Source organism: Rhinatrema bivittatum, chromosome 2 (genome assembly GCF_901001135.1).
Source record: "Rhinatrema bivittatum chromosome 2, aRhiBiv1.1, whole genome shotgun sequence".
NCBI lineage: Eukaryota > Metazoa > Chordata > Amphibia > Gymnophiona > Rhinatrematidae > Rhinatrema > Rhinatrema bivittatum.
Window position 1 is genome coordinate 166,456,333 of NC_042616.1, and position 12,026 is coordinate 166,468,358.

General features: G+C 40.9%; 1 protein-coding gene across 2 annotated transcripts in view; it reads left to right on the forward strand.

Moving 5' to 3' along the window:
- The window catches only part of CDK14 (cyclin dependent kinase 14), a 1,214,920-nt gene that overhangs the window by 864,627 nt on the left and 338,267 nt on the right, over positions 1-12,026 (forward strand). For both annotated transcript variants that reach the window (XM_029588836.1, XM_029588837.1), the window contains exon 12: positions 10,781-10,829. In XM_029588836.1, coding sequence (XP_029444696.1) covers positions 10,781-10,829 — 49 coding nt within the window. The remainder of the gene's footprint in view (positions 1-10,780; positions 10,830-12,026) is intronic.

Consider the following 12,026-nt stretch of genomic DNA (forward strand, 5'->3'; position numbering starts at 1 on the left):
AGAGAACAAGGCAAGGCAAGAGTCAGAAGGTGTGAAGGCCATGAGGCAACAGGGGCCAAGGCACGCTCAATGAGAAGGCATCGAAGCAGGGAATAGACAAGTTATATAGTGCTGAAGCTTGGGTATGGTGCAGGCAAGGAGGAGGAGCTGGATAAGACTGGAGAGCAGGCATACTGAGGACTCCTGTGGCAAGGAAGCTGCACCACAGGCTGAGTAGTAGTGAGGAGCTGTGGTGGAAAGCATAGAATGGACCTCTGAGACCTCTGCTGGCAGGGAGACATCATAGGGTATGATGAGGCTGCATAGCAGGTGAAATCATAACACATGGCTTATTACTTGTTCCCTCAAAAGAAGAAATTCAGAAGGATAGTTAACTTCCTTTGCAATAGTCTATCCTGAAGACTTCGGAGGTTGATCTGGCATATTCTGCTATGTTAATTGTGAATCTTGCTCTTGACCTAGATTGAGAGTAGCTCTTTCAACTGTTCTTCAAGTATAAAGATGTACTGTTTATAAACTGCAAAGTCAGGATGTTCCCAGATGTAGCTAAGGATATGTATAGCCCTCTACTTTGCTATTTAGGACCAAATTGGTGCAGGAGACAAACTCGGTCTCAGGGCTAAGTCCCAGTTCACAGGCACTAGTTCTTTCACCCCAAGGTGATCCTTCAAATGGGGGAAGGATAAACCTCCAGAGCCCAAAGTGTTGCAGGGGAATGTGTCTCATTCTCTTCCTCACAAAGGTATACTCACTATTGACTTTGCCGCAGGGATCCCCTCCAGCAGCAAAAAGACAATAGACACACAAGTGGAAATGTTCTAAAATCCTTCTTTACTGAAACAAAATTCTCCAGCATCAGCCAGCTGGTGCTCTTCAGTTAATCTCCAACACAATGACAGATGTTTTTGGTCTCAGTCCTTTGCCTCTCAGTGTCCCTCAGTGTGGCAGGCACCAGAAAAAAAAAAACAAAAAACCTGCCCTCCAGGTGGTAGAAGATAGGATTCTAGTAGGTAATGGATTCTCTCTCATTCTCCTCTGGATCTTTTGATTACAAAGTCCACACTGCAGCAAAATTGAAATCATTTCTCCTTCTCCCAGGCAAGAATGGTGACAAAAACTTCTCCCAACCAAAAAAGAACAAAAAAAAAATCTTCTCCAACACACAGACTTTGCTGTCCCTTCCCATGCTGAAGGATGGGAGCCACAGGTCCTCTGTTTCCTGCCCCTCTCCAGGCAAAGGGAAAATTTTTTACAAAAGTTAGGAACAAGAATCTACAAAACACTTCAAAAATAGACTTCTCAAAACTGCTCCAACGCCTGACAGAAATGCTGCCAGACTAGTTGGGTACTGAAAAAGAATTTGCCACCTCCTCTCTCCCATGTTTCAGGTTGTGTGGCCTGAAGTGGAAGTCACTCCAATTACTCTTCTCCTTCTCTAAAAGCAAAACGTTAAGTATCGCACCGCCCTGCAGTTAAGCAGGTGGGAGATACCGCCCTCAGCAATCCTTGGAGGAGATGCTAGTTTGCCTCACTCCTTACTCAGAGCCTGAGCTAGTGGAGACCTTGGGGGAGGAGGGTTCTACATATGCAAACAAGTTTTGGTTATGAGTCCTAAAGTGTTGCTTTGTGTATATTACATTTCTCATGCAAATATGAGATATATATTTTTTATTCATCCCAGCTTACGGCCTTTGAAAGCAACAAAAAGCTGTATGGATAATTCCTCAGTTCAACTTCTTGATACAGCATCTATTTCACCCCAATAAACCTATCTGGCCTGTTTGTACATTTTCACTCGGATTCCACAGATTGTGCAAAGGTAGAATGTACTAAACGATCCCTCAAATTCCAGTCACAGGTCAAAGCAAATGTCGGCTGGTCACGAAAGACAGATTGCAGGCTTAAAATATCCTATAAGAGAGGCCAGAGAGTCAATCGAGATTTTATATTAAAGATCCAAGGCTTTCGCAACAACTCCAGTTTAGTTTGTGTACTTACATTTACTCCAGACACATGGCGAGTACAAAAAAGCAATAGAACCCACCAATACAGATCCCTGGGGCACTCTATGGGGAAAACTGACCCTTTAGTATTACTCTCTGTTTCCTGTCTTTTTAACCATTTACTAATCCACAATAGGACATCATCTTCTATCCCATCACTACTTAATTTCCTGAGGAGTCTTTCATGACGGACTTTATCAAATGAGAGTCTACTATTTTGGCATTTATAGTACCTATCTTTGGGGTCCTCCCCTCCAGGAACTTCCTTACCACAAAGGTTGGAGAAAATTCTGAACCCAGCCAGTTGTGATACTACAAATTTGTTTAATATTTACGTAAAGTATGTAAAATAGTAATGGGCCTCACTGCACTGGGTCAGGTTAGTGCTGATCTGCTCAAAACCTCTTTTCTATAAAGCCTAGGTAGAGGTGGCCAGATTCCAAGCTACCTTGCTCCAAATTTCCAGTGATCTGATGACCTCTTCCTTCAGCACCAGCAACCTGAAATGAGATCACTTGAAGTGAGGGAGAGCATCAGCTACTCCATTACCAGGAACATACTGAGCCTATAGTCATGTTTAACTGAAGGGAACATAGGACCAGCTGTTACAGCAAGTTTACCATCAGAGCACATTTTGCAGACTGGCAATGTTCTACAAGTCATGTATGAAGCTTCTTTTTGGTTCTACCTATGTAAAATTGTACATATGAGCAAATAGCTACAAAGTTATAGGTACATAGCTACACATATTTTATAGTTGTCTTATGTTCATTCTATGTATCTGTGTATGTTTTATCTTATAACCAGCATAGGTGTATAGGCAGCGGGGACTAGAAATCTACTAGATAAATTAAGCTTGACCGACGTGCCGCAAATGCGCAGTAGAGAGCAGCTCTACCTTGCATGCATGGGCGAGCACGTCGGTCAGAGCTTGCCCGTAACAAAAATGGCGCTGGAAGGAGCAGAAGCGGCGGCGGCGAGGAGCGGTGGCGGTGGCAGCAAGGCGCAGTAGCAGCGCGCGCGAGGGAGGGAGGGACCTCCCCCAGAGATCTTTCGTTTGTGCCATCCGGAGGGGGAGTGACTGAGGGGAGGAGGGAGTGACTGAGGGGGGAGGGGAGGAGAGAGTGACTGAGGGGGGAGGGAGGAGGGGAGTGACTGAGGGGAGGGGGGAAGGAGACTAGAGGGGGGAGGTGGGAGGGAGAATAGAGGGTGAGGGGAGAATGAGGTGGGAGGGAGGAGAATGAGGGGGAGGGGGAAGGAAATGTACCGAAAAAACAATTTTAATGTAGCCCGTTGTTACGGGCTTAACGGCTAGTATCTAAATAAAATAAAAAAATATTCTGCCTCATGCAAACTAGGTAAGTTAACTGGATAACTTATTCACCTACCATAAAAATGGATATTCTGTAGAGCGGCTATGCTGCTGAACACACCCAATTAATCCCAAGTTAACCAGATAAGTTTTTCCGGCTAACTTTTGGACTGCCTCACAGCAGACTAAAGTTATCCAGACAACTATGTTGGAGAATGTTGAATACTGGCGTTAATCTGGCCAAGATATCCAGATAACTTTGCTCCACCACGGAACACCCCTTTCTATTTGTCTAATAACTTAGCTGGATAAGTTGGAGCTGTTCATTACAACGGCAAATTTAAACACCACAGTTTTTAAGCCTGAACTTAGCTGGATGAACCTTATGAATATGGATCGCATATATGACATAAGAAAAGTTACAATTTGTTAGGTGTTAAAATGGGAACATTTCCACAGTGCTAGCATGTTGAAATGTTTTAACAAAAAATATGGAGGCCTTGCAGTGGAGCATTACTTCACAGCTAAACACATATTTGAGAAATTGAAGTTTCTGGTTCTTGGCTATATTTAGTTGGATTTGGAGATAAATATTTGGTAAGATCTGAACAGTGCTGGATATTTTTATTTTATTTTTAATTCCCATACTCCTTTTTTTTTTTATACTTGGAAAATGATTGGAGTTTATTTTTATGATTCCTTTTTTCATATAAAAGATATAAGTGATTGTGGGAAATCAACCCATGAAGTATTTAAGGAATTTCCAATGACTAAAAATATAACTCAGCAGTTTCTTGAGCTCTGAAGCGTCATTCCTGAGGTGGCACTGCTCCGAGTCCTTACACATTTGCAGATGTCAGGTGCTGCAATTCTTTTCCTGACTAAGGAGGCACGAGAGCAACAGGAAAAGCAGGGGCAACTCAGCTGGCTCACCCCACTTCATCTATCTATGCCAATATCAGGCTACATGCTGTGAAGAATGCAATCCTGTCTCTTTAGAAGCAGCAAGAAATGATTCCAAAATAGATCCATTTAAAAGTTCATTCCTGACACAAATTTGTATTCCACTCCAGAGAAGTATAATTATGTATAAGGAAGAAAAAGGTGGCCCAGAGAGAAAAAATAAATATTTTTCCTGCCAGAAAAAAAAAAAGGAAGCTGTACACCTTAAGGCGTGGCCCAAGAAGCGATTCCTGTCCTAGGATGGGGTAACTATATTTGAATTGGAGGGCTTCAGGAGGTTATTAAATGTTGCATAAGGTATGTGGGTGATTAAACCTTGTAAGCCCAGGTTGGGGACAGATTAGAAGGCATTAATGGGAGTCTCTGTGCTGAGTCCACCTCTTGGGCACCCAGATTTCTTCTTTTTCTATTTTGGTATTGCCTACTAATCTTTGGTCTGCTCCAAATATCTCCTGAACCAAACCCTTTTTCGACAGTAAATATTTGGGAAAACACATGCAGTTAACTAAGTGAAGGCAAAAAATGTTGGGGGTGAATTCAGCCCATAGATTTTGTGTAGTTACTTTTTTCCCATTGTCAGTAGCTTTTTGAAACTTGATATCTGCTCAGTTCTCCAAACAGAGAAAACTCGGTAGGCCCGACTGTGCATGGGGAATTTCCACTTACTTTGCCCATGCTCAGCAACTTTTGAAATTAGGTTCCTCTATGATTCTGGAAAAGTATCTAGCTTGATACTTTTTCCTCTTTTCGCCAAAGAAAAGATTAACCCCCTTCTGGCTCTGAAATAATCTTAAAGTAAACAACCAATAGCTTCATAGGGAGAAGTAATTATTGTTCTGTATCTAACTACTTTTCAAACATAATTTTCACATTTATTTATTATTTATTTTTAATTTTTATATACCGAAGTTCTAGTAGGGACTACAAATCACTCCGGTTTACATAAAACGAAGAACTGCTCAACAGATAGCGGAGCTTTACATGGAACCGTATAACATATGGAACAGTATAACTGGTTGACAATTTAACATAGTGCTAAATAAAGTGATAATATTTTAACTGGTAATAAATAAAGAAATATAATATTTTATATAAGAAGTATAACTATTTAATGTAGCAATAAATATAAATATAAGCAATGCCTAATATATATATGAAATAAAGTGAATTTTTGAGCTCAAAGATAATTGTCCAGTTGCAGATTCTTAAAAGTAGTACTTTATACAGTGTCCATAGTTAAGGGATGGAAGTCTGTCAGTCATAGTAAGATTAAGCGTCTGGGAAAGCTTGTTGGAAGAGAAAAGTTTTCAGTCTTTTTTTGAATTCTTGATAACTGGGTTCTAGTCTAAGATCTGGGGGAAGCGTGTTCTACTGGTGTGGGCCTGCTGAAGATAGCGCTCGTTTGCTCAATGATGATTTTATTTGCGGAGCATGCAGTGTTCCTCTGTATGCGCTTCTGATTGGTCTGGAGGAAGTGTGCGGTTGGAGTTGAGAGCTTAATGTGATGGGGGCTAGATTGTTTGTCGCTTTGTGGATGATAGTGAGTACCTTATAGAGTATCCTTTGTTTAATGGGGAGCCAATGTAAGCTCCGAAGGATTGGGGTGATATGGTCTTTTTTGTTAGTGCTAGTTAGAATTCTAGCCGCTGAATTCTGAACCATCTGTAATGGCTTGATAGTGTTGGCGGGAATACCTAGTAGCAGGGAGTTGCAGTAGTCGAGCTTGGAAAGAATGATGGATTGCAGTACTAGCCTGAAGTCGGAGAAGTGAAGGAGGGGTTTAAGTTTTTTAAGGACTTGCAGTTTGTAAAAGCAGTCCTTTGTAGTATTGTTTACGAACTTTTTTAGGTTTAGATGATTATCTAGCCATGCTCCAAGGTCTCTGACGTCAGATGAGAACGAGTTGTTTGTGTTAGGTAGAGAAAGGCTGGAAGAGATTGTGCGTGGATCCTGGGAGACAATGAGCATTTCGGTTTTATTAGCATTTAATACTAAGTTAAGGCTTGAGAGTAGGTTTTTGATGGGCTGTAGGCATTCGTTCCAGTACGTGATGGTTTTTTGAAGGGATTCTGAGATCGGAAGGAGGATTTGTATGTCGTCTGCATAGAGGTAATGGGTAAGCTTAAGGTTTGAGAGTAGATGGCAGAGAGGGAGGAGGTAGATATTGAAGAGGCTGGGTGAAAGTGATGATCCTTGTGGGACTCCTTGCTCTGTCAGGATTGGGTGCGATTCTTTGTTGTTTATCCTTACTTTGTAGTATCTGTTGCTTAAGAAGGAATGGAACCATCTAAGGGCTGTGCCTTTGATCCCTATGTTGGCTAGTTGGTCTATTAGAGTAGAGTGTTTTACCGTATCAAATGCAGCGGAAAGATCCAAAAGAATGAGCAGGTAAGATTGTTTATTCTCCAGATTAACGAGGATTGTGTCAGTGAGAGATAGTAAGAGCGATTCTGTGTTTAGGCGTTTTCGGAATCCATATTGGGCTGGGGATAGAATGTTATGATCTTCCAGATAATCTGACAGTTGCTTGTTGACAATTTTTTCCATCAGTTTGGCGATAAGTGGTAAGTTTGCGATGGGTCTAAAATTAGCTGGGTCTGATGGGCAAGTGTTTGGTTTCTTTAGTAATGGTTTCAGTATTGCCAATTTTAACTGGTTAGGAACTAAACCTTGAGAAAGGGATGTGTTGATAATTTCTGCAATTGGTTTTGAGATGGTGTTTGGTATGGCGATGAGGAGATTTGTTGGTATTGGGCAATGGAGACTTTCATTTTGCTAACAGTATTTTACCCTTCACCCTAATCTTTGAAGCTAAATTGTTGTGGTTTTCTTTTGGTTTAGTTTTACCTATTTACCTGGTTTCTATCAATGTTATATTTCTGTATGTTTTGATGTTCTGACTTGTCCTGTAATTTTGCCCTATAGGACACTCTCAGCAACTCCTGGTTTCAGGCATGAAAGCAAAGGAGCAGACCAAATCATTTTCCAGCAGCCTACTAGTTGATGAATCAGAATCATGGTGTTACGTAGAAATTTGAGAAAAATATACAGCAAATGACTACAAAATACCCTCTGTCTTTCCTCCCCCAGAGCATGACTTGTCACTGATTTATGGCTTATGCTTTTTAAAGCATTTTGAGCATCAAATCTTCTATGCTGAATTGTACCCTGGCCTAGAACAGCAGAACGCAACTTTAGTCATTGAGCTCCACAAAACAGTTTCCAGGCATATACTGGCAGTCCTGAACTGCTTGCAATCTGCAATCATGCTATGGCAGCCCACTGTAGTCTCATTACCTTCAACGGAGCTGAGAGTATTACCTGTAGCAAAACCATAGCCACAACAGATTAGCAGCAATCAAGCACTATCAGTATTACATAGGAGGATGTGTGCTATCATACAGTTAACCTTCATTCAAGTGTCTGTACTTCAGAAAATGTGTTAACTGATCTGTCCCCCAAAAATAGTTCTGAACTGATTTCTCTTACTTGTAAATGTTAGTGACCTCTAAGTTGACTTTGAAAACATACAATGGGGTCACTTTAAAAGAGTTTAGTGCCTAACTTTGAGAGTTAAACTCCCTTTGAAAATTGACTAGGCCTGGCCTTCTAAATTTAAGAGCTTATTGTCACTAAAAAGTGAATGACTATGGGGCAAAATTAAGGTGGTGAAAAGTGTTAGGAGCTTAGCCCTGATCGTCAGCAATAGACATCTAACTTAGGTACCTAAATCTTGGAAAATGACTTGCAGAACAAAATTTAGGGGCCTCAAGATGGGCAATATTGTCAGCCAAAAGCTTGGATGCCTAAGTTTTGATGAAAATGTGTCTAAATTTAAATGCCTAAATAAAATACTGAGCACATTTTGAAAATTGAACCCAGTGTATTGCTATGACTTCCATTTAGCAAAAACTTTGCATATTCAGAGCCCTGGCAGGAGGGCATTTCTGTCCTTGCTCTATAGCAACATCCAGTAGCCACACTTGGGGGTGCATATTTAATGTACCCTGATTCAAGACTGCCGATTCAAACCCTCCTTCTGTGCAGATGATATCCTGATCACTGCTTTTGTTAGGACAAAAGCTTCATTCTCACTTAAAGATTTCAATAATTGTCTAGACCTTATGGCTGGTTGGCTCCACAATGATAAGTTAATGGTTAACCCCTCTAAATCAGAAGCTGACCGGTTTATACCCCCAACAATACTCGGCACTCCCATCAAGCTTAAGAATGTGGTCACTGCTCTCGGAGCCCAGTTGGGCTCAAGGTTTTCCATGGTTCCATAAATCTCTAGCATCGTTCAGAATCATTCTTTTCCCTGTGTTACATTTATCGCTTACATCTGCTTCTTGATTCCCTCGATTTGAAACTATTTCATGCATTTTGTATTCTTGAGAATCGATTATTGCAACTCCCTTTTCATGGGCCTCCCTCTCTCCCAACTCAAACGATTACAAATACTTCAGAATACAGCTGCCAAGATTTTTTATGGCTTGAAAAAAAATCTGATCACGTGACACCCCCCCCCCCCCCCCCAGTCTTACAGACATTACACAGGTACCATTTACAGATACCATTACACAGGTATCATTTGCCAGATCAAATTCAAAATTCTTTGACTATCCACGCCTTCCACTTGGGTTTCCCTTTCTATCTCTCAAAGCTCCTGATTTTGTGTTCCTCGCAAAGGAGTCTCCTCTATCTCCCCTTCCCTTCGGTCATCAAGCAAATATTCATTTACTTATCAAGCTCCGCTCCTCTGAAACACCCAACCTCTCTACATCTGTACAGAACTGAACTTTACGAAGTTTCAAAAAGCAGTAAAACCATGGCTGTTTACTCAGACCTATGATTTGTTAAGTTGCGGCAGAACGTTTTTGTAGTAGTGTCATCATTGCATACCAATATTTTGCTTTTCTCTATGTTTTTGGACTGATTTTATGCACATTTTTATGTTAACGATTTGGATAAATTGCTTTGCAGAAGATATATTAAGTTTGATAAATAATAATAATGTATACCAGGCTCCAGAAGGAGCTGTCATCCAGGCTGAAGATTATTGCTGTCATGTCTGGGTTACTTAGAGGAGTTTGATTAGTTAAGTTTAAAAATGAGGGAAATACCCAGGATATTTGAAAACAGAGACACGTGGTACAATAGCCCACTACTGGCTGGTTCTGACTCATCTGGAAATTCAAAGGAGCAGGAAGAAAATGTCTGGCCAAAAAGAATAAAATAAAGTACGATTGCGTGTCACATGGAACCTGATTCTCATTCAGGTCTCCTTCAGTAGCTTGCAGAGGTGGTGAGTGACACTCCTGAAGCGCCAGGATGAGTTCAGGTCCAAAAAAATAAATTTATTGAAAAATCCAAAATATTCTCCAAAATCAGAAGGCAGCTTCAGCTTGTCAAGATACAGTCCAACAAAAGAAAAAAACAGCACTTGAGGAAACAGGTAGAACTTTAGAAAAAAAAATTAAAGCAGACTTTCTCCTCAGTTGTGACTTCAGGATTTCATGCTCTACCCGCTGGGTGTTCAAGGTTATCTCCTCATGACCAGTGCTCTGGGCTTTCCTCAGCCAAATTCAACTCCTTAAATACTTCATGGGTTGATTCCTTCTGGAAGTTCTCACGGTGCTTGAGTCCTTCTGGAAGTTCTCACGGTGCTCTCCTTCCAAGCTCCTCTCCCACTCACGGATAAACTCACGTGTGCACTTTACTACCTAGCTGGACTCCTGGGTGAGGAATCCCCTAATTCTGCCTTCAGCTTGGCTCTGATCTTGTGCCTAGTTCTGAAGCACTATTTGTCCTCCCATCTCCACTCACCTTGCTGATAACACCAGCTCTTTGCATGCTTGATGAACTCCCATGGGAGAAAGAGCACACCAGAACTCAAAACCTTTTGCAGCAACCGTAGGCAGAGCTTCACATATTACACGGACTTGGATAAATTGGGCACATTTTACAAATAAATAAGGTTAATAGCTTTACATAGTTTGGCAAAATGAAGACAAACCCTTCATGAAATAATTCTTAATCCCCTACGTTAGTTTCTTATCACCTTTGATATGTAGAAAAAGTATTCATTTTTGCCATTTACAATGTATAGTTTGTTTAGTTTTTAAAGACATTTATTTATTTATTTATTTATTTATTTATTTATTTATTTACTTACTTACTTACTTATTTATTTAAAGAGAGAGAAAATGTCTTTTAGTCTAAAGGATGTTTCCTTGATGCTGGGAACATTTACAGTTTGTTTTTAGTAAGATGGGTTCCTTTCATTCATAAACCCATGTTCCTTTTCCTGAGTTGCTTCATGTAGGTATGCAGATTGCTCTAATGGGAAAATCTATTTTAAAGTGGAAAGCCACTTAGATTATAATTGGACCTTGAGTTTTCAATTCTGATTATCATTTTAACAGGCTATATTGATTCTGAAAAATAACACAATTATTTTTCATATAAAAGTGATAACAGTAAACTTGTTTTTTTTTTACAGAGCGCTTTGCACAGTATGGCTCTAAAAACCTAAGACAAGCATGGAATAAGTAAGTATACTTAAAAATTATATTTCCTTTTTTTCTATCAATTAATTGAAAGACAGGGAGGGAACTGAGAAAATAAAAGTAATGTGCATTAACAGCATGTTATGTGATATATGTATTATTCCTTTTTTTTTTTTTTTTTGCATTATGCCGAACAAACGTTTTTGAACTGCAGCCCCCTTTCCATTCATGCTATTGGTTGTGGCCTCCCCTCCAAGATGGAGTAATATATCTATCTACCTATCTATATATATCTTTATGTAAATATATCTCTATCTAGATAGATAGAGATAGATAGATATCTATATCTAGACACACGTATATACGTGAAGGATATTCAACAGGCAACCACACTGCTGACTAGTGGCTCAAAGACCCCATTTTGTTTCTCTTCAAGTTGCTGAAAGTTGTAAGCTCACACCTATAGACACACACAAACACAAAGAGATAGACAACCCATATCCGGACAGATATAGAGAGAAACATACCCAGACAGACAGATACCCCACACCCAGACTTACAGAGAGTGAAATAGACACCCAAACATAGACAGACACAGAGAGACAAAGACATCCCATGGAGAAACAGAAACCCAATGTTGTTATTTAGGAGAGTTGTGGGTGGATCCTTGGACCAATGGCAGATGACCACGCCCCCGGGGGAAGATCTCGAGAGGGACCACCGGTCAGACTCAGATTTAGGAGACAGACACACACTAGTTCTTTTATTAGACAGTATATTGAACCACCAGAGGTGGCAGTAGTGAGCTGGAATGCCAGGCTGGGCTGTAGTCCCTCAGATACTGGAACAGCGATCCCTGGAGGCTGAGCTGTAGAGAAACTGGAATATAGTGAGTAGGCAGGGTATGCAGAGTTCATGTACCGAACCTGATGGTAACACTCACACAATGTCTCATGGAAGCCCAGGAGCTGGAATGTATAGGCCTTCAAGGAGCGAGTACCTGGTTCCAGGAAAAGCTCTGAGAGAGCGATGGTAACTCACTGATGTAGTTGGCAGTGATGACTTCCAGGCACAAGAGAATACGGAGCAAGTCTGGGAACGAGGGCCCTCGAGGAGCGAGTACCGGTTCCAGACTGTCACCTGAAAAACAAAGGAGAGAGCGAGGCCCCCGAGGAGCAGGTACCCCTGGTAAGTCCGAGGAGGCAGAGTAGCTTAGGTAGAGTAACCAGAACCCTTGCT